The 23,582-nt window shown below is 39.2% G+C and overlaps 1 protein-coding gene across 1 annotated transcript in view; it reads right to left on the bottom strand.

The window, feature by feature from the left end:
• GADL1 (glutamate decarboxylase like 1) overlaps window positions 1-16,297 on the bottom strand; it is a 65,623-nt gene extending 49,326 nt beyond the window's left edge. Inside the window, exons 1-9 of the mRNA XM_026045495.1 lie at window positions 16,257-16,297; window positions 15,517-15,703; window positions 14,545-14,671; window positions 12,771-12,861; window positions 11,903-12,009; window positions 10,435-10,550; window positions 4,706-4,785; window positions 4,540-4,594; window positions 1,281-1,397 (exon numbers count right to left, since the gene is read on the bottom strand). Coding sequence (XP_025901280.1) covers window positions 1,281-1,397; window positions 4,540-4,594; window positions 4,706-4,785; window positions 10,435-10,550; window positions 11,903-12,009; window positions 12,771-12,861; window positions 14,545-14,671; window positions 15,517-15,703; window positions 16,257-16,297 — 921 coding nt within the window. The remainder of the gene's footprint in view (window positions 1-1,280; window positions 1,398-4,539; window positions 4,595-4,705; window positions 4,786-10,434; window positions 10,551-11,902; window positions 12,010-12,770; window positions 12,862-14,544; window positions 14,672-15,516; window positions 15,704-16,256) is intronic.
• Window positions 16,298-23,582: the final 7,285 nt, after the last annotated feature.

A 23,582-nucleotide genomic window follows, 5' to 3' on the forward strand; every position in this document is an offset into this window, starting at 1 on the left:
TCCTACTGGGAATCAGTTAATACCTAACGACTACAATCACTGTTCCAACAGTATACTTTTAAGAGTCAGTTGCATTTTTAATCTTAGTTTAACAGAAGGCTGAGGCTGGATGAGCTAACTCTTTGCAGAACATTAGCAACTGCCTACAAGGCAAAGTTCAGACTACAGCCCAGGCTCAGCCCCTCTGGTTTTAGTTGCTCTGCTACAGCAAGTAGGGTAGGAAAGGGCTCCCAGTTCTCCTCTATCCATGGGAGATGACTACAGCACTGGCTTTTCAACTCACCTAAGACCTAACACAGCTTCTCAATGCACCTGTCTTTCCCCTAGCTGTGCATAGACATGCTAGACACCAGCATCTGACATGAAGGCTGCACTTGTGCTGAAAAGACCACATACATCAGGAGGCTCTGCAGACACTTTAAATGCTAGGGCTGAATTCTGCAGCTTTTTTCCTCCAAATCAGTAAGGGAAAAAAAACTCTGTATGCAAATCAGAAGTTCCCTTAGTCATTTCTATTTGAAATGCACATTATCTACGTCATTTCTTCTAAATAATCAACATTAAATAAACACTTTAAAAATTTAAAGGAGATCTAAAAACCTCCCTTAATGCTGCTCCAGATTCCCCTATTGCTCTATTGATACAAATCCAAGTTCAATTCCATGGACTTTAGTCAAGGCATGACTGGGTTTGCACTACTTTAATTACAAAGAGGTAATTACAAAGGCTCAATGATTATTCTAAGTAGTTTCTGGAATGGAATCAAATCCCCCAAACTAAAGCAATAAAGAAGCAAGAAGAAAATATTTGTAGTAACTTAGGAAAACACAGGGGAACTACAGGAGAGCCAACCCTGTAAATATGAAACAGAATAATTTATGGAGAAATAAGTCAAAAACATACCTTTATTTTAACCCATATGGATCATACACTACAATTCTAATGTTTCCATTCTCTGAAATATGGAACGAATCTAAAGTTCTATTTGTATGTAACCATTCTTGATGTGGCTTTTGAAGGTGGCCAAAAGAAATTGGAAACTGATATAAATGCATTTTTAAATACAACTGGAGAATACCAAATAACCCTGACTACATTTCATACACAAGTTATTTGTTGTTTTTCAACACATGGGACAGAAATCAGAATGCATCTCTATTACCTATATAAAAAAAATTATTAAAGCCCAACTTGCTACTATGTAGAAGTATCAACAGTGAGAAAGATAGCAGATTTATGAAAGCAATGCTAAATAAACTGTACCGTGTACAAAAACTCACATCAACGTGAAGCCAGAGACCATGCTTTTCACAGATAYCGGCTATTTCATCCAGAGGATCAAATGCTCCCAGCACTGTTGTGCCTGCTGTAGCACAGACAAGAAATGGTGCTGACCCCTGCAAAAGGATTCAAAACAGAAGAACTGTCATTTGCACAGTCATTTCCTCCAATATATTTGGAGGGCTCAAGTGTAACAAGGTCTAAAAAAGCAGGACAGAGATGTTACAAACTACAGCTTAGTTTCTCAGTGGCAAGAGCCTCATATGGGAGGTGCTGTGTTGGAAAGTGTGACTTAGAGGACAAGCATTTCCCACTAACACTATCACAGGGCAGACCTCACCAGCTTCAGACTGCTTGACAGATGTTAGTTTTGTCAAAATAAAAGTGTGTTGGATATTTGACATTTCACTTTATACACTGATTTTCATTGCTCAATCTTTTCAAAACCTTACTACTGTATTTGCTGCCTTTCTGCCTAATACAAGCAAAGCTCCTGGTTCAGCCAGCAAGCTGCCCATGCGAGGGAAAGGACTCATCCCTCTTGGGCTCCTGCCCGTGTTTCTTCTGCAAGACCTCTATTTTTTTTTTGCCTGTTTAGTGAGCAAGGATCTTTAGTTGGGGAATAGGATTTGTCTTTGGCAGCACCAGCACGTACTACAGCTGGGACAGTCATCCCTACCAGACCCCAATGCCTGGCCTACAGAAAATTGCTATTCTTGTTTCTCCCTCTTTCTGAAAAAAAAAAAAAAAAAAAAAAAAGGAATAGGAAAGGCTGTAGGCAGCAACATCAGCAGGCACCCATTGTGGTTTCAGTGACTCTGGTCACTGCTTTTCCATTTCACTAACACCAGTAGGGCACATAACAACAGCAGACAGGGGCAGGTGGGCTCGCTCTCACCTACCCCAGTGAATGTATGTGCCTGTGCCTATCGACGGGCAGAAATTGGAGAAGGATCAGATCAGTTTSTATCAGCCTCATGAAATTGAGGGGCTTGGCCCCAGAAATGACCGTGTGGCTTCCTTTGCTGGTAAAGACATGCTGAAATAACTTCCCTGCGYGTTGCAGTGCCCAGCCCAAGGATGACAATGTAGTTAGCGAACAGGCATTAAAGTTGTTACTAAACTGCATAATCTGCAATCCCTGGAGGGTATTAAACCTGTCATATGATGCAAGCCTATGCTGATGTAACGTGGTGTAATTTCACTGAAACTGGGCATCAGCTAAAGATCAAGCTGTATGTTCAGGCCATTTCAGAAAGGCAACTTCACTTCGGCTGGAATCTAATCTCTCTCTTTAATAGGAAAGAAAAAAAGTCATCTACTGCAGGGACACATAGGTTTAATTCACATTTACACTGACAGTTTTATACATCTTTAACAGTGCAGAGACTGTTAGAAGGGTACATAAATAAGATTTACTTGAACTTTAAGATTTCTTTACAAACTGCTAAAGCAGTGAAAAGCAGCCTTGGAATAAATTTAAATGAGTCCCATAGATCCACAATAATTACCAGCCGGTAATTCCCTTCTTGGTCATTCATTCCTAGTACAACCCAGAACAAAAGTCAATCAAACATTTGCAAAACAGCCCCAAGCTCAAGTGCAGAGAGCTCTTGCAAGTGAGGCACAGATATCTGCTGCACTTAGCAGCTTCCATAAATGTTCTCACCAATTTGTTTCTGCAGCTATATGACAAAGACAAAGCTCCCCCAGCAGCCAGCAGGTAACACGACTAAATAAAGGGACAAGTGCAGGACTTTTACAAATTCAAAAGATTACTTTTTTTTCCTCCTGAAGAATGGAATTATATTTTTATTCTTCTGGCCATTATAGTTAAATAAATCTTCTTGACTAAATCCTCTAAAAAGAGGACTAAGACTCTTGATATTCATAGACCATGACAATTTTGTGCTCCTGTCACTAGAGAATACATCCTCTGTTGTCTAAGAGTCATTAGAATATTTGCTGAAATTCACTGACATGTCCTTCCATAAAGTCTGCAGTTTGCCAAGGACAGACCCACTTATTGAAGCTTTGATGAAATGAAACTTTCAATCTGTCAATGACTCCCACTTAAACCACTTAAAGGCAAGTAAAATAGTGAATGTATTTCAAATTTTCAAGTGTAACAGTTCTCTAAGCARAGCATTTTAACATTGAACATTTGTTTTTAAACAACACTGGACTGCAGAGAGACTTTTTTCTTTCAAGATCATAAAAGCCGGATTTTTTTCTTCTAAAAATTAAAAAAAAAAAAAAATTTAAAAAGCTCTAAATTTATCAGACCAGGAAACAAAACTGTTCTTGCAAGTACAAAGAGCTCATTTCCCTATTAACCATCTTCTCTCACTGCAATGCCTGTCAGTCCCTTTTCCCTGTTGGTTTGCTCAAAATGAGTGGAGTACATGTTGTCTTGCACTCACCATGTATGGTATAAAAAGGGGCAAGCAAAAGAGTTTGCCAGATAAAGAGGCCTGTCATATATTAGTAGTTACTCTAGCTGCAATAACATGAACTAACAGACTACAGAAACATATATTACCATTGCAGAAATATGCATATACTGTGACTTTCTCATTGACAAAGTCCCTGTGGAAAGAAAGGCATAGAACACAATCTCTGCACTTTGTTATAGCACTAGATAGGGCCAAGTTTAGCATTTACGGTATGTACAACATATCTAGAGACTAAGCCATATCTTACAGCTCTTGCTGACTGCAGAGGATAGAACAATGATGACTGCAATAACAACATATCTAGAGACTAAGCCATATCTTACAGCTCTTGCTGACTGCAGAGGATAGAACAATGATGACTGCAATAACTAAAAAAAAAAAAAAAAAAAAAAAGACATCCAAACATCCTAAAATTTTCATTTACTTTGGAAGGGAAAACAGATACTGTATCCATAAAATAAAATAAAAAAAGTTTTTAAAAAAAGGAATACAGGCAAAGGAAACACAAGATACGTAAGAGTGCTAAATACTTCAGCGCAGTGCTGTACTTGGGACTTGGTTTTTTTTAAGTTGCAAACACCCTGTGGAATTTTACTCCCCTAAAGAGTAGCATCTGAATGCCTTAGCTTATTCCACAACCTTGTGGCAAACAGACTGCATCCGCTCATAAAAACACTGGCATGTTATCTTCCCTGTTTTTAATCTTTCACTCATTCTTAGTTTTCCTTTCACACAGACAAGCACACAACCTGCATGCACTCCTCTTTTTCATGCTCTCTTTCTCTCTCTCTCCCCCTCTCACCTCTTTACTGGCCCGTTGAACTTGTTTCTCCAGTTCCTCAGGTATCATCTTACCTCTAAGGGACACAGATTTAAAACTTTTCAGTTACATTCAAATAGGTTGTTCATGTACAGCACTACTGCATTTTAAAGCGCTCAGACCTCAGCCGTGGCTTTTCCTTCCTTACCTTTCATCTGTTTTGATGAAGTAAATATTTTCTGTACCAATACCCAGGAAAGAGGCTGCCTTCTTCATGGAGTAATGACACTGCAAATTAGAGAGACATGGAAAAGAAAGTAAGTACTTAATTAAAAGGGAAGAAAATCATTAGCAAAGAATACAGTGACATCAGAGTTAATTTAATATAGTCACAACAACAACAYGTCCTAGCACAAAAAGCAAATTGACAAAGCTATGCTCCAGGATATCTTGTATCTAACAATTAATGACACATTGAAAAAAAAAGGGAAAATACAGAAAAAGGTGGACATGCACCATATTTAAAATAGGAGTTTTAAAAATAGAAACCTCTATTCTAGTGTAATATTTAAGTTCATTCAGATTAAAATGAAAAACAGAAATTCTGAAATGTCATCCAGAAAGAAATTTTCATGGTTTCTAAATTGAAATGCTGCATTGCAGAAAACTGTTTTAATAGAACTGAGTTAAAAGTATCAATAATGGTAAAAACTAGTCAAACACAGGTTTAAGTTGCAAAACTCAGTCTGGATGCAAGCCCTAGCTCTGAATGTTCCTGGAAAAGAGACCCTTAACGGGATGGCTAATGACAAGTCTAGAGCCTCTGCCGCTGCCATTGCCTACTTTTTCTTCCCATTCTGCCCTTTCTTACATTTTTCTTCTTCTCAGCCAGTTGGCTACTGGCTGAGACAGTGCTAAACCGTCCCCTGGTCTGGTCCAGCAACTCAGCTCAACCAGGCAAGGAGATTTAAGCCCCAAGCTTTAGAGGCAGCAGAATGGGGACCTGCAAAGCTCTCCGACTACTCCCTCAGCAAAAGGACTTACTTGGTCTTTYGATACCTTAGTTTTCAGATACCAAGGTCACTCACATGAATTTGGAGCTTAAAAGCCACTATGAAAGCAAGCAGACTTGAGACAGGACTTGAGAGCAYGTCTTGGAAATGCTTTAAGTCAATAATGATTTTGTAAGATGCTCTAGTTTAGGCCAGCCTGCTTTTTCCAAAAAAAAGTTACTACTTTCGCAAAGAATTTTAGCTAGTTCTGATCACAGAAACATCATTTAATGATTACATATATCACAACTCACTTCTCACTTTGCAAAGAGTAAAGGGGTTTTGTGGAAGAAGCCTATAATGGGGTCTCTAGGCCCAATGCCTGCCCAAAGGGATGCTAAATGTGTCAGTTCTGACAGTGTTTAGCACCTCACAGGTCTACACAGATTTCCTCAGAACCAAGCTCTTCCAAGCCTGAGTTACTGCTTCTTTTCAAAAAGAGGGAAAAAAAATACACAAGGAAAAAGAGTTCTATCCGCCATCATTATGGAAGGGTTAAAATAACTCATATTCCAGCAACCTTGAAGACATCTAGAATGGTTTCTTTCCATACAGAAGGTGAAGCCAGGTGGTTAATTAATTTCAGTTTCTTCCAGCGAATTCACACAAATGCAGTTACTGAGGAACATAATTATGAAAAATGTACAATATTTTAATGTGTGGGTATGAATATATTACAGGTATTCAAGCCTGTCACGCTTATTTTGATGAGATGGATCATCTCAAAGGGCTCTTTCTTTTTAAAGAAAAGGCTTTCCTCACCATCACCCACTTCTTAAATAAATGCATACAAAGATACTACCTGATAGTACCAAGCATTCTTAAGAATGCTTAATATTCTAACATGACACATTCACAAAGCCTTTACGACTCATTCATTCAGATTGTTACAAGAATAACATACATAGATGAGTCATTAGTCTTACATTAAATCAAATTATATCAATAAGTGAGAATATTGTTGGTAGAATGGCTGTTTTGTTCAGTTTAATTTTGGAAATTATTTTCACTGATATGTGAACAGTTTAAAATGCAGGCAGCCTCCAGCACTGATTTCTAACCATTAAGTTCAGATGAAAGATATTATATTGAATCACTTGCATTAAAACAAAAAAAGTACACTAGTAGGCAATAAATCATACATTTTAATTATGAAACATGGCACAGGAAAATGTGAGAAAGACAAATGAGGCTTGAACATTTAAGAGATGATACCAAGAAGGAGAAGGAGGAAGAGAAATTTTAAAAATGATTAAGCTTAGAAGGGGCCTTTGGAGAGCTTGCACAAGCAGGGTCACCTAGAGCTCTGTCACTCTCACCCTAAAAACTCAGGTGCTTTAATTTTTGGCCTCCTGTTACCTCCTGTCCTATTGATGGCCAYCATTGAAAAGAGTCTGGCTCCATCCTCCTGACACCCTCCCATAAGATATACATGCACACTGATAAGGTCTCCTCTCAGTCTTCCCTTTTTCAGGTTGAATAGGCCTAGCTCTCTCAGCCTCTCTTCACAGCAGAAAGGCCCCAGTCCCCTGATGGCCTTTGTAGCCCTGTGCTGGGCTCTCTCCAGTAGCTCCATGTCCCTCTTGTCCTGGGGTGCCCAGAACTGGACACAGCTCTCCAGAGGTGGCCTCACCAGGGCTGAGCAGAGGGAGGACCTGCTGGCAACGCTCCTGTTAATGTGTCCTAGGGAACTGACAGCCTTCTTGGCCATAAAGGCAGTTTGATGATTCATGGTCACTCTATAGTCCATCAAGACCTCCAGGTCCTTCTCTGCAAAGCTGCTCTCCAGCAGCAGAACACCAAACAAAACAGGTTGAAAGACACATCATTTCTTAGCAGCTTTAGGAGTGCATCTGTCCCCCTTGAAAAGACTTTCAAGTCCTCACTAGGACAGAAGGAGGATAAGAGTTACATGACAACACCCACTTGGAGCATGCCTAGGCTGATGAATAATCTCGTCTTCTGATTTTATTGAAAACAAAAGAATTTCCTTTTTTTTTTTTTTTTTTGCTTTCCTTACTGAAAGCCCGGTTATGTTAAATTACACCATTCTAACCAAAAATATACTCGAGACTATACAGCAGCTCCAATCAGAGCTTCAATTAATTTACTTCTTCATAGTTCCTTTCTAAAAAAGGGGGAAAAAAAAAAAAGAAATGACAGAATACCCCAAGAGAAAAAATAAAGATCATCTCAATCACAGAGATATTTTTAAGTAATAATTTTTAACATCAAGAGGTCAAGTTACTCTTGCCATATCTTTATGGCACTTGCTTACTTGGACACATTATTTGTAGTGAAAAATGAGTGCCTTTAAGCACAAGATCAAATTGAAATAGCATATTTAAGGTGTGCTGCTGTAAYATTAATTATAGTTGGACAGTTTTCTTTTCCTAACAGCCTTGAAAAGGCAAGGTAATCTTCCCTGTGCTCATTAAAATAAAAAATACATTTTCTTGATTTTGAAAAGTTTCCTAGAAACCTGATTGCACAGAGCAATTACATTATCATGAGAYTGCTTTATTACTCCTTTTGCCTGTTGTAATTTAAATAGAGACAAGGGCGRCTTAATATTGTGTTCTTCTACTTTATTACTTTCATGATCAAGTTTCCCTGGGGAGAAATCCAACTTTTTTTGCACCTAAGAAAAACCTGCTCAGCACCACCACGTACTGCCCAATTGTTTCCACCGCCTTTTCTATCCTCATTTCTATCAGATCGAGTAATTCATACTTTTCAGATCAATGCGATACATTCTTGGGTCAAGATAAAGTTCAGATGAGACAAAGGTGATAAGGCATGTTGCCATYTGCAACTACATCTGTATTCAGGTGTTAGAGAAACACTAATCATGCTTCAGGAAAGCAAAGTACAATAATTTGTCTAATATGACTGCCTCTATCTCAAGGGGAATCATGCAGGAATGGTCCAGCAAGAGAATTACTGGGCAGAACCAAGTTTTCACGGTATACCACCATAATTTTAAGTAACTAGGCATTTTATTTGCATTCGAATTACAGTTTCATTACCAGACAAACAAGGAGCCTTTTCTTGGCTGATGGCCAAAGAATATGCAAGGACCTTGGGTTGTTCCCATTAAACACTGTCTTACCCAAGAACTTGGTAATCTGGGACATGTATTATTTTTGTATGTTAAGTGATTGACCTGTCCATACATTCCTCCTCCATACCTTGCCTCCTTACAGCAGGGTAACAGTTCTTGCAGAGCAAGAACCAGTATTATGTCAAGGGCCAGACTGGACTTTTGGGAGCTGACACCAAGGCAAAATTAATTTCATGCAAAACCTAGTGATGAAGACAAGCCCTAAAATGAGATGAGGGCCTTGAGCAGCCAGTGTGTTTTGACTTCCTTATCAGTAGTTTCAGATGATTATAACCTCATGCTTTCTTCATGCCAACACTGTTTGCTTCATCCACTTTGAAGCTAAACATGAGATGCAACTTTTTTAGGACCATGTTTTTATTGTTGCCTGCCTAGTGCAATGCAGGTCTCTGTCCTCCAGGTACTTCTTCAATATAAAGAAATGTAAAATATTTAATAAAAGAAGCCTGAGTTAGAAGTAAATATGAAGACAGTGTCACAAGAGAACTATGTGTTGATTTCTACTGCAGGGTGTTTTTAAAATATATTCTCAATAATATATCAGAACCAACTTCTAAAAAGTAACATAATTTGGACTCAGTACAAGTGGATCTCAAATAAGAATCATGAAGTTGTGCATCCCCTTTCTCATAACTGGAAATAAAGCTCCCTAGAGCTCCAAGACAACTTTCAAAACCTTCTTGTCTTTGGTATTCCATAATCACTTGCTGTACAGCTTCTGCCTCTAGTAAGTATTGAGAAAGTCAAGCAAAATATTGCTATGAAAAGCACTGTCCTTACAAGTAATTTATTGGCTTATCTTTCCTCATCAATTCTATATTTTATGGGTTTGATTCTTCTGGCAAAGATGCCAGAATAAATTCATTTTGAGGGGCAAATAAAATTTTTGTCCTGATTTTTTTTTCAGTTAACCCTTGCAACTAATTCAAGTATCACTATTTCATGATAAAAAAAAATGTTATTTCAAAAGTATTAGAATGTTTCAATTTCATTTTTGCCCTTAACTTTTTTGAAGATGAAACAGCTTGATGGATTGAGCATGCATTTTCAAATCATTACATATACACACTTTTCAGAAAGAAAAACTGTTTTGCATGAAAAAGGAAAAAAATATCACTTTTAGGACAGCAGGATTCAGTTCAAAAAAAATGTATGTGCTATCTTGGACAACTCATGCAATGGTTATATCCCTCAGGCCCCATCAGAGTAAGCTTCTCTTTCTATTTACACTGCAAACTGTTCAGGGCATAAATTTAAGAGCTAACATTACATTAGCAACTATATACTTCCTAGTACAATAAGATTCTGATCTCCACTGGGACCTTTAGATTGTAGAGTCAGAACTAACACCACCTCTGTATTAATCCAATCATAAACTCTTAAAGCTGAAAGAACTTTAAACAGGTGAAAGAAAACAGTGTCTAGAAAGATTAACTTGAAGAAATGCAGAAAAAAACTGTTTACCTTAAGCAGCTTGGATAGATTTTATTCTAAAACTTTAAAACTACATGGATATTTTCAATTATTTAAAGAGCTGTCTAAAGATCCTTGAGGTTTTGCCCAAATGTTGGGTTTGGTTTGCTATCCCAGTCAAGCTGCATTCAGATATAAGGCAAAACTTCATATCATTCACAGAAGACAGATTTATTGTACTTGAACCCCATGACATACACAGTCAAATTGTTTTTCCATGGATGCATGAAGTTCATTGTTAGAAGGTCTAATAGGAAAACAAAAGGGTTTTTTCTGTTTTGTTTTTACCTCTTCTGAAGCAAACAGGACCAGTCTTGGCAATCCTGAAAGCCCCTTTTCCTTTATTTCAGGACAAAATTTGTATCTTGCTAAGTTCATAGCATAAATATTAGAAACAGAGCCACCTGCAGAAAGAGACTTCATGTTAGTTACATTCCTGACACCATCCTATGTCTAACTGCTTAGTAAAACAATAAAATAAATCACAGAATTAATCTAGAGATACATCCCTCAGAGCTTACTTCACCTCATAGTTTACTTCACCCACAAAAGCCTGCAGATAATAAAWGCTTCAGGCTGTGCAGCATGCATGAGAATAGAGTGGGTTTGAACTCTCTTTGGGGATGCTTTCCAAAGAGGAAAGAACTGCAACCCAACTGTCCACCCTGACAGCAAGCACCTTTCCCAGCTCCTCCAGATTTATACTGGAGCAAGGGCAGCTCAAACACCTGTGCTGACCTCAACTGTGCTGCACTTCACGGGCAGAAGAAATGTCTTGAGAAACCAGATCGCCGAGTATTAAGGAGAGAAAATGTCAATCAGAGAAGAAGGGGAAAAATAAAAAAAAAAGTTCTACAGGATAAAGGGAAGCCAAAGGACCCAAATAGKTTTTTTTCCCTCTCTTAAGAGAAGAAAAATAATAAAAAGCTTATACAGAACTAGCACAATGAAAAGCTCATCTTCTGACAGGATTCAGACAAACTTGAGTTAAGCAATTGTGCMGTAAAACCAAAGTCCAAGGAGTCCACTGAAAATACACAATGTCTGAGTCAAAAAAATAATTCAGTCTTAAGTTTTAACASAAAAACTTTCTAGGGGATTCTGGTTTTTGGTTTTTTTTTTGACTACCAGAATTAGATAGGAAAATTAGACAGGAAAGCTTCACATATAAGCTAAAAATTTGGTATAGGAATAATCTGGAAGTGCTAGTTTCCAGAGAAAGAGAAAGAATATAGCTTCTTTCTACAAAGAAAGAAGCTGTTTTTTTTGAAGAAGAAGAAGCAAATATTTGCTTGGCTTGCACATTCATAACATTTTAAAACAGAGGTACATTCAAAGGAGTTAAAGCTCCTGGTGCTCCCACTTTGATAAACTCTGACATCTATTGCTGATAGACAGGATACAGACACTCCTCACACACCACTGTTTGACATCTGGTACTTAAATCAGATCTGTGTCTGTCAGTCAATGACTCAGTCCAATAAAGCTGTTGCTAATATTGTTAATAAGATCAGGAAGGGCTTCAGTTGCAAAGAATTAATTTTCACATAATTAATTTTCAGCGTAGACATGTTTTCACTCAGCTGCTGATCAGATTTTTAGAATTATTACTAGAAACACTTGACAAGAGCCCAGATGAAAGAGTTTCATCTGTGCATTGGATTTTGCATGCATTWTCAAATATCCTACAGGAACCAAGTGTTCATAGAATTACTGATGGTTTATAAATCAGGTTGAAAATGCAAATGGTGCTTACCTGGATTAAATATGCCATCACCTTCTTTCCAGCCTATGAACTCAATCATTTTCTTGATGACTGCTTCTTCCACTAACAGAAATACAGGAGACACTTCATATGTATACCTGAACAAACAAAAGCATCAAGATTGGTATTAAAACTATAGAACCTCTGCCACAAAATGCTAATAAAATTATGTAATGAGGTTCTTTACACTTTTTTTTAATGTATCAGAAGTTGACAACCATCAACAGTAGAACTCTAAACTAAATATACCATGAATATGATGCAGTAAAGCTCAGTTCCCAAAAGTATCACACTGATGTATTCCCTTGGCAGTGGAAGTGAAAGACTTTGATTTTAATGTAGGTCACATGCTTAAGTTTCAGTTTTATTAGTCTATTGCAAGCAACAGTTATATTTTTGTTTAGGCTTTGTATCTGCAAGGAGACTATAGAGAGGTGACCATTTCACTCAACTCTGCACAGAAAGCTTTTAAAGAAGAGCATTTAATTAAGTTTAATGATTTCATTTTTTTCACCAAGTTAGAAAAAGGTCTAGATTTAAAAGAGTTAAAAAAAAAAAAAGAGAGAGAGAGAGAGAGAGATGAAGAGAGAGAGATACACAACACACAAAATAAATAAATACAGAAAACAAGAAAAACACACAGATCTTTCCTCTTAAAACCCACCTCATGAACTAGAAAAGAAGGTTTCATCTGCTTTGCCAAGTTTCTGGTGAACTATTCAGCCACCTCAGACCATTCTCATTACTGCATAACCCTTACCTCCTCAATAACACTGAAAATAGAAATCAGGAGAAGGGGGAAAAAGCACGCAAAAAGCATGCTTGATGCCTCCCCAAGAGGACAAAGAAGCACACTTACACACTTGGGTTCAGCGCTTCTGTAATGAAACGAGCCACTAACGAGTAATAATCCATTCCAGCATAGAGTTGATTGAAAAATCTTGGATGACCTGAAAAGATGAGCATGAAAAGTGTAAGCATTGACAGAATATATATGGAAACTGAACATATCAGAAGCCCTCTCAGCTAAACAGAGGTGCCTGCAAGGCACAGTAATTCATTCCACCATTCCCTGTGTTTTCTGGACTTGCTTTCCTTTTATTAGGTTAGACTTTTGAAAGTAAAATTAAAGAATTTTGTGGTCCCAAGACAAGGAGAAATTATGTTAGTTCACAGAATAAATGTGGGTTGTTCATAAATTATTGTAAAACATCTGAGGACACACAATAGCTTCTTACTCTGGTCTATAGAGGCATTCAGGCAGGTTTTGCCCCTCTTCAGAACATAGAAACTGCCAAAACCTGTGCTCTGTGATTCTGCCTGTGATCCCAAAAAACATCTGAATATTGAGAGCAATGCAGTATAGGAGCTTTGAAAACCTTGCTATAGACTTCACGTGAAAAGTTCATAGAAAGTGCCTAATGATCTTGAAACATGAATAAGCTATGAGAGAATTCTAGTCTGCTACCAACTACTAAAGAAAATCAGTTCAGCAATAGTGTCATTAATTAAATTTTTACCCACAGCATGGTACTTCTACATGCAGAAAGTGCAGAAAGTGGTARGTTGTATGACTTAACGTGTACTACACCTGGGGCTTTCATAAATGTTTCTACTTATTAAAAACTATATGCAAAGCACATTTTTTATTTTTAATACACTTTCTAAGGTGACACAATGTAAGAAATGAAAATTTGAAGACAATTTACAAAAGAAGAACACCTTCCAGTAACTCAGTAAYACTATATCTGCATAAAATTAATGCACTAGATTAGTGATGTTACTTTTCAGTAGTTTTCAAAGGTGTTAATTTACTCTCAAAATTATTTTACAGTTTTATTTTGTAGCAACAGTGATTGTGGCTGGGAACAAACCCAGGAAATGGGCCACTAGTTATATCAATGGTCCTTCACACTTTCCAAAACATAGCCCAGGCTATGCATCTGAAATCCTGATCCCCACACACTACACTATTTCCTGAACAGCTGTTATTCATCTCTTTTTGCTAAGATCTGATTATACAATACACACTGCAGAAAGGTTGGCTGTAGAGTGCTAATCTTGCAAGGATGTCATGTACAGGCTCTGAAACACTGCATGCTTTTCTAGCAGTGGCTGGAACAGGAATTGCTGCCTATCAGCAAACTAATGCCTTCCAAGACGTGCAATAGAGATCAACAGTAAATGTAAAGTAATCACTGCTAAGACTGCCCTTACACCAGTAAGGAGGCACTGATGGTGACTTTATTCCTCACTAATCAGACAGCAGCAAGTCACACACAGTGCTCCTTCTGTTGGTTCTTCTAAACTGCTACATATTCGTACCTGTCTACAGAACTTACATAAGACTTCAGAGTGGCTGAAACTACCCTTAATGTCAATGTTTAAGCACTATAGGAATTAGCTTTGAAACACGTAATCACAGAAACACAGTCAATCACAGCCATCTCTGGTAATGAACATTCAATCAAACTGTTGAAGCACAACCAAACATTTGCATACATGTATACAGAGGCAGAAAAGTGACACTCACACCTCTGTTTTCCTGAAAGGTAACAAAACTTTGTATAAATTATCCCACCTTCTTACATTACCATGCAACAAAAATACATCACTAGAAATCAGGTTCCTACTGGTTTTGACGCTGTATTGTATAACATCTTGGCAGAGTTGCAAGAGCTTCCGATGAGATTCTCCAGTGTCCCTCATTTCCAGATCAAGAATYGTTTTTAGCGTTTCAGGGGCCCGCCACTCACACACCTAATGATGGAGAGAAGACATCAGCAATGATCACTTAGCCAGAAGGAAGAGAGTTAAAGGTACCCAAAGAGAGTTAAAACAACCCAARCCCCACAGTCAGCACTGTTTTCAGACGACTGGCCACTGGAGTGCAACGTGCCCTGGCCCCTGAGTCTGAACTGGGCTGGGGAGGGCTGGAAGGAGAAGCTGTGCCTGTTGGCATGCTGGGGTAACAGAAATCACCTCASAGCCTGAAAATCAGGCTATCGTCTTCGTGGTTTGTATATCATAGCTAGGAGCAAGGACCCTGCAGTCAAATTCATCCTTAGCTCAAGGCCCAGCATTCCCAGATGCTGTTCTGCCAAGGGCTGGGAGGAACCAGTGCTCTCCCCTAGGGAAGCAGGCTTCATTTCAGCCCCTCTCCAGATACACATTCCTAAGCAGGGGTTTCGTGATGCCCAGACGAAGTTCACGAAGCAGCCCTTCCACAGGGGTGTCACATCCACTGCTCATCCTTCCCAAGAACATTTTACTCCTAAGGAATAAAGAACAAAGCACACAAAAAAAATTGCCTTTCTCCCTATCACCAAAACACACAAAAAAGCATCCATTTGTCAGCTCAAAGTGACTGCTGTGCTTTGAGGTTTATTTTTTTTTACGTTTTCTTGCAAATATGCATGCTAATTACATTATTAGATGTTTATAATGATCTTTGTTGATATGAGAGGTTATCTTTTCATTTCAGACCCAGACACACACTAAAAGCAATTCCGATCCCTTTTAAAATGCAATAAAAATACAGGTTAGAAAAATAAGATTTTCTGCTCRTTATATTTGTTACAAATTTTCAAAACCAAATACTTTACCTTCTCTGTTACATCATTAGCTTTCTGGATTACTTCTTCCATTATAATCTTACAGGCTTCTTCCACAAACTTCTCCCCTGCTTTTGAGTCCGTTATTGGACCATTTAGGACAACTCCATCCACCAAGACAGCATTCTTCTTCTGGAGCATCTCGGGTTTGTAAGTACCAACTGGAAGATAAATAACTCTCCATCAGACGAAGGCTCAAGTAACTAAATCATAAACAGAAAACATTCTCAATGATGATTTACTAGAGGAAAAAACTCGCACGATCTTTTCACCTGTATGAGAATCCTGCGTTTTGGTGAAAGCATCTTTACAGACAGAAAAGCTATTTCTATTACTTTAAATCCAGACTGTTATTGTATACACAATAATAGCCTACTCCATGCTCCCAAACCTTCCAAACACTGAAGGAAATACAATTCTGGCCTAGAACACAGTAGAGGTGARTAAACAGATAGTGCCAGGTAAGAGGCATTCTCAGCTGAAAAAGTTTCCTTTCACACATCATCCCTTCCATTCCCCTTTTTGTCAATGAAATAATTACAAACTTCTTCCTCATGTTGCTCCTTCCTACCACCCTGTTCTATCGTGATGAACTGCCTGCACCCATCTCAAATGGTTTCCCTGACTCCTCTTTCAATCCACTAAGATAAAACCTCTCCAGAGTGTTGTCAATATCCCATACCTGTATTCCACTCCTTTCCACCTTAATCCTGTTAAGTGACCTCACTTACCTCCCACAGCAACTTGGTGCACAGATCACCACTTCTCCCATGCTGACATTATTTTTTCACCTCACCTTCATCCATGGGATGTACTCTTTTGATGTGTTCCCTAAACATGTTGCTACTTCCTCCTTTGCATTACTTCGGGAAGGACACTTCATCCAAGGTGCCTGTAAGACACCAGCCAACTATGGCAACCACATATCTATTTCACGTATTGATTTCATAAGGCAAGAACAGGACTCCGATTTTAATCAACTTGAGGATAAAGAGGAACGTGAGACATTCAAAGATATCAAAGGAAGAGGCCGAGACATCTGAAACAGCATAGCACTGAAAGGAGAAGCAGTAACTTCCATATCAGTAGTAACTTGGTGACAGAGAGCACCTGTCCTCTGACCTCTCCCCAGCTTAGCTACCATACAAGCACCCAGGCAGCTCTGTCTTGGAGAGTTTTCTTGGGCATCTACAGTGAAGATGGTGGGAGGGCTTAAGTGTCTGAATGCCCTTCATCTTCTGCTTTGCTTTTTGCTCCAGTTACAGAATGCAGAAAAAAGTTGTTAGCATTTTTCCCCCCTCATGGGCCTATACAAACAACTGAATTCCCACAAGACCACAGGAGAGCACAAAACACATCCCCAGCACTTACTACAATTACTGTTCCTCACATGGAAGASGCTACATAAGGAAGACAACACTGCCTAGAAAGGCTGAAAGCTTTGGAGGGTCCACTGAYTCAAAGGATCCCTATCAAACTCACCAGCTTGTATTTACACATAGCTCTGTGGTTCTTTAGTTCGCTTCCACTTCCTAGGATAATATAACAAATATGATCAAACTATAACATAAGAGGGAAACTCAGGCTTCCCATAATTTTGGTGAGAATGATGCCCAGCCACTGCCTTTCTGAAATTAGTTCTAGCTTGAAGCCCAAAGGCAAATATGCTAAGTTTTGAAGGACAAAAAATAGCCTTCTGCACATCATTATAGAGAGGGCGAATGTGCTCACGTGGGACAGACWGAACTGGCAGGTAAGGAGTACTCTATCTTCAACAAGCAAAAAGGGAAAATCCTTCACATCGGAGAGGCCASTTCCCACCATGCTTCCCAGCAGGGGCATCATACAGAAATTGCAGCTTTGAAAAAGTCTTGGAGATTTCTTTCTGAAAACACAAGCTAGGAGGTTGACCTTAGATGACTTAAAGCACCAGGTATTAACAAAGAACGGGAAGACAGTAGCACTCTGGGTAGACAGAACAGGGAGTATTTTTAGATTGAGTCAGTTTTCCCATTGCTGCATGTACAGCTTCCTYGGGTGCTAACCAGAGTTTCACAGACACCCAGGAAACCTCGGCCTTGCCATCCCCGGGAGATCACAGGATCTCCAAGTACGGCAGAGGTGGTTTGTCTCTACAGAACAGAGGACAGGATCTGAAAAAGCCATATGGGGCAAGTGAGTCCCTCTCACAGCACAGACGTTAATGCGTCCCTCGGTTACAGGAATATCCCTAAGAAGAAGCTGTAGAGAGGAAGAACCTCCCTCTTCACTCTGCTCCACCCTGGGGTCTCTACTAGAATCAAAGCATTGCAAAAGTTTTCCGTGGGTAACAGCATCAGCCCTACTTTTAATACCAGGATGTGAAACTGGTACTTCCTTGGCTTTACAATAATCTCCTCAGGGATTGTGTGGAAAGGATAACCAKTTCTTTGGAGGGCTAGGTGACAGGCACAACAACAGCTGCTGCTGCTGCTTGAAGCAAGGCCGAGTCACCTCTAAATGGAGTTTTGCAGTCTCGGGTGCAGAGCCAGAGGATGAAAGCATCAGAAGAATGGCTGATAGCCGACCCTTACACCCCACACATCTATTTTGGACCTTGGGGAAAGTTTGTGAGAGCGACAAAACTGAGCTCTCAGAGGGAAAGGAGTGAAAAGAGCTTTCACATTAATGGCAATATACATGCTTAGGGCCCCAGAGTATATTTCTAGAAGTAACCTACCTTGCAATTACTTGATCTGTACCTTTTGGGTTATCATTTACCATTTCAAATCTGAATTTGACCAACTAAACTCTGCCCAGGGACATATCATAAGATTATTAATGTAAGCTAAGGGGAACAACTATTTCACGGTCAACACCTCAATCTGGCACTAAAAATGTACTGTCTCCTGAGGTAAAGGACTTCAGATCTTGCAGACATGGATATACATCATTCCCAACTCATTACATTACTGCAAGCCTTAACAAGGGTTAATGTTCTACTGATTTCTGGAGTTCTTACAAGAGTTCCAAACTCTTCTATACTTAAAAATGCCTTGCTCCTTTATTGCAGCAAAACCCTGAAGGGGCGGGGGGGAGAGGGGAAGAGTAGTAAAAAATATAATTTCTAAACAGAATCTAATATTTAAACTGCTTTTAATGTCATTTTAAACAAAGCCTATCATAAAGTTATTGCTTTAGATGTGTGAACCTCCAGAAACACTGAAGTTGCTCTTTTAGAGTCACTCTACTCATATTAAAGAGTATGCTTGTAAATGCTTTCTTGGATGTCAACATCTAAGCTATGAAACATACCCAGTATGTGATTGTTTGTAAGTGCTTTCCCTTAAAAAAAAAAAAAAAATCAATTTCAAGTGCTCGAAAACATTATTTTTCGAGCACTTTAGGCCCTTTACAACTCTATCKCAGACACACCTCATTGCATTAGGGAACCTTTTTCTGATCCACACACAACCTACATTTAGAAAAGGGATCTTTTCACAAACAGCTCTTGTTTTCCAAAAACATGGCAGGAAAACAACCTAGAGATACAGCAGCAACAAATAAATTATTCTGCATTTAAGAATATAATAGCCAAGTCCCAAGCAGGCTCAAAACACAGGCATCCAGAAAATGTTTTAAATTCAGTTTCAGCTAAATGGTTCCAAGCTTGAAACAGTACAAAAACCTTTACCAAATGGCAGTGCTTTAAATCAAASACTAAGCACTGAAGGGTCGAGATAGTCTTCTCCAAAAAAGAAGCCTTGATCTTGGCTCCAGTTGAAGATAATTAGGGATTTAAACACTGGCTTCAGCAGAACCAGATTAAACCCATAATTTTGACCCTTCATCTTGAGTGAAATGTTCTACTGCAGCAGCTGGAGGATTTCGAACTAGCATTCCAATTTCAAGATCAGGATTATTTTCCCAAAACAAAAATTAATCGCAGCTGAACCAACACACAGAAACATTTCTCAGATGTTTCTACATCTTTACATAAGCACTATCCACTATTTAAACACCTGCATCTATTTTGGTGTAAATATATGGAAACTTCCACTGCTGAATTCTTGTGCRGCCTAAGAAACTCTAGCCTTGTATTTGGCACATTCTGATGACATTTGGGAAAGTATAATAAAATGCCCAGAAAGATTTACGGCCTTCCAGGAAGGGACAGAAACAGGAGGAGGTTGTTGTGAATGAATAGCTTGTGCTTGAATGTCAGAGCCAAATCCTGCTCAGTTTACAGCGTAGTAGCACCCACTGACTGACAACTCAAGTGAATGAGGAAGGTTGACTCCGACCAAGGCTTGACTGCTGCTTTGTAACAAATGCAGTAATAACAGTGACTAGCGCCCAGAAACAGATTTTAAATGTCTCATTAGGTATGATCTAGTCATGGTTCTTACAAAAACAGAGTATTTTACTTGTGTGCGTAAAGCAAAGCCAAACAAGTGAACTTCAGTTTCAAACTCCCCACACCACCACGCTAATGGATTACTGTCAATGCCATACTATATGTTGAAACATTAAATATATAAACATATGAATCAAATCTATCCTATACCATGCAATTGCTTGAATTTCTTGGCATACATAATCTTTACAGCCACTCTTAAAAAAAAAAAAAAACTACTTTGTGTAAAAAATATATCACTTTAAAAATAAAACACACTGGTGTTTAGCAAATCAATTATGTTACCATATGCAACTTGTGTTGTTTTGTTAGAACCCAGTATTTCAGTAAATACAGTGTGCTGGGAAAGCCACCTAAATGAAAAGTATGTGCAGGTATCACAGGGCTCGTGCAATTGCTCTCGTTTCCTCGGTTTGTGGGCAAGGCCTGTGGATGTGGAGCAAACCAGGGGCCTCATTCCCAAAGATCTGCAACTGGCCCCTGCACACAGGATCCCTCTCAGTGCAAAAGTGCAGAAGTGACCTGTATGAAGCAGGACCTGGCAGGGCAGAAGCCTGGTCCCRACAGCCCCTCTGCAGGTTCCTCCAGCCCAAAGGACAACAAGCAGCACTAAGGGCACCAGTGCACCGAGCGACTCCTTTCCTCCGCCCCACTCCTGAGCTTCCCTTTCTGCATGGAAAACCTTCAGTGATAGGGAGGATCCTGGATAACATTCCCCMTGAGTAGTATCTTCGCATGGACCTTCCCCACCACACCAAGGTTCTGCTCAGAAGCATGGACRGCTGCCATATGAGGCCAACACTCGTAACACGTGTCCAGTTGCAGCCTGACGCGGGTTTTCCATGCAACACACAGCGGTTTTTTGGTTGGTTGGTTTTTTTTTTGTAAAGAGAGAATGTGCCAAACCTCAGGAATAGATGTTAAATATTTAATAATGACATTTTGATGCGCCAACCAAGTAATAGAAGGAGTGATTCATGCTGTAGTATTTCCAATTATGAAAACAGGCTGTGGAAAATTGGAATTCATCTTGATATGAAACTGAGAAATGGCAGTTGCCAACTATGAAATRGAAATCCTAACTCCCTGACCCCAGTGAGATTCTGCTGGCTCATATGTTCCAATTCCAACGCTGGCCAACAGCGTAGAGAGCATCTCAGATATAAAATGGCTTTTATTTTAATTAAAAGTTTCCACATTAACACTTAATACTTTTTGCCCCCTTTTGCTGTGAGAAAGTGAGTATATTTGCAGCATACAGGTCAATCACAGGCACAGGTCATGGGTTATCAAGGTCTGTAACTTCAGGCGCTTGATGCAATGGAAATGACTGTGTGTGACCCACATAAAATATAAAGAGTCCTCCACGTTTCTGTGATTGCTACTGAGAGGAAAAAGAAATTCCCAAAGGGAAAGCCTGCGACTTGATTTTAAAAGCAATGCATGAAAGCCTGTAATTTCAGGCAGAAACTATATTTTTAGCCTTAACTCAAAACATTTTTTAACTCCTGCCCTTGAAAATTCAGCTAAGAATACAAATATTTAATAAAACACAGCTCTCTGCAATAAGAGTTAAAATGTAAGATTAAATGAAGAGAAAATTCCATTTTCTTTTTAGGAAGTTTCTACTTGAATGTGCAAGGTGCAGTCCAAACAACTTTCCCATGCCCTTCACTTTCTTTTGAGCATCATAAACACTTCCATTTTTCCTTAAAAGCATCTTTGATTATTTTTTCCACTAATTTATGTCTACAACATGGCTCCACCATTATTTACTCCTATGAGGAAATTAATACATAGTAAACTGGGATGCACCTTTCCAGCCTACCAGGTGCTCTAGGCCAGCTCCTAGGTAGATAGATTCTTAATCTGTCACCTACTTTTACACTGGACAGGTCACATAACCTCTGTAGCTTGGTTCTGCTCAGGAATAAAGTTACTCCCTCTCTAGTTTCCCATTGCACGCGTCCACACACAGACACTGTCCTAAGGCAGAAGCCAAACACGGTGCCCAGCAGTGTGTGCGGATGAGCACAGCCCACGCTGGAGCCCACCATGTGAGCCTGGCCCAAACAGGGGCGGCTGCAGCCCCAGGCCGGCTGCACCTGGGGCCCATATTTCACTTTTCTCACGTAGCTTTTCTTTCTGACGGTGCCAACAACTTCCATCAGTCACTTCAGATGGATATCTACTGCAACCGAACACCAGGTATGCACAGCACTTGGTGCTCGCTTTCCTACTCACCAAGTTACACGGCTTCTTGACGTGTTAAATTGCAGCAAAGGGGGAGCAATAATCCCTGAGCAAGGGAAGGTCTGCATGAGAAAAATAAGTTTTAGCAGCTCTATGAGACACGGGCTGTCTTGCCACGGTAAGTAGGGGAAGGAAGCCAAGCAGCTTATGATACTACCTTTCTTGCTGAGACCCTGACATTTGCCAATGGATAGGATCATATTTCGGAGGCTTTTCGGATCACACGAGGTGAGATACGACAAAGGGCAGGGACATCCAAGCCTTACAGTCAAAAGCTGCTCCAATCATCCAGATTTAAACAGCTCCTTTGCAGGGTTATTGCTGCCTCACTGATAAAAGACCTTAGTCACCAAGAACTATTTTCCTCATCATATTTATGACATTGATAAAACCCCTGGTCCACTAACTTTTTCTCTTTCATCCAGGCCTCCAGTTGCCAACTTTTGACAAGTCTCTTTCTCCCCTTAAAAAAAAAAGATTAAATATGTATTATTGCTGAACAAGCAGCAATACAGACAGACGTTAGACCCAGACCAAATTCACCATTTATTACCCTTATATGGACCCAGATTGACTGTATGTTTTCAACTATATCCATCAAAAATAACCACCACTGACATACCACAAACAACAACTGTCTATATCTTTTACATTTATTATTCCCTCATTGCACATTGATAAATGTAGCTCYATTGAAGCTACAAAATGATAACCTGCATGCATGGATTGAAGAAGAAASAAAAAGGGGAGTGGGAGGGAAAGAGGACGTGGCCTCTATTTGACCATGTCTATCGAAGACCCCTCGAGCTGCTAATGCTTTGCAAACAGTTATCTCCAACATCCTCTAGAGTTTGTGACAAAAAGATGCAAAAGAGGATGCAATAAATTTAACTTTTATTGGAAAGCCTGAAGAAGTAATTCTGTAAATATTTAGAGTAAACACTGAATTATTTATTTCAAATCTGACCAATGAGTAAAAGGGGGGTGGAAAGGGAAGGGTGAAGAAGGATTAAAAAAAAAATCAGAAGAATACAAATCCATGTATACATTACAGATACTCATCTTCTGTGCCTAGAACATATGGCAAATGTTTATGGAAATACAAGTAGTCCTTAGAGAAGCAGACAGCTCTAAATACTTAATGCCAGGGGAATTAAGGCATAAGAAAACTCAACTATCTAATAGGCAAAAACAACAGAACTGGAATTCACAAGATCCCCTAACGCATTACAAAGTGACAATTCTTGATTGTGTGACAACTTAAGATACATAATCAAAAATGAAGAAATATTAGTTTTAGTTATTAAATGTCAGATTAAGCTTCATTGCAGAAGTATTCATTAGCTTACCAAAAAAAAATTAATTYTAAACCACAAACTCCCCCAAAATACCACACATGTGCAGAAGG

The sequence above is a fragment of the Nothoprocta perdicaria genome, unplaced genomic scaffold (genome assembly GCF_003342845.1).
Source record: "Nothoprocta perdicaria isolate Ctin4 unplaced genomic scaffold, notPer1 scaffold_40, whole genome shotgun sequence".
Lineage (NCBI taxonomy): Eukaryota > Metazoa > Chordata > Aves > Tinamiformes > Tinamidae > Nothoprocta > Nothoprocta perdicaria.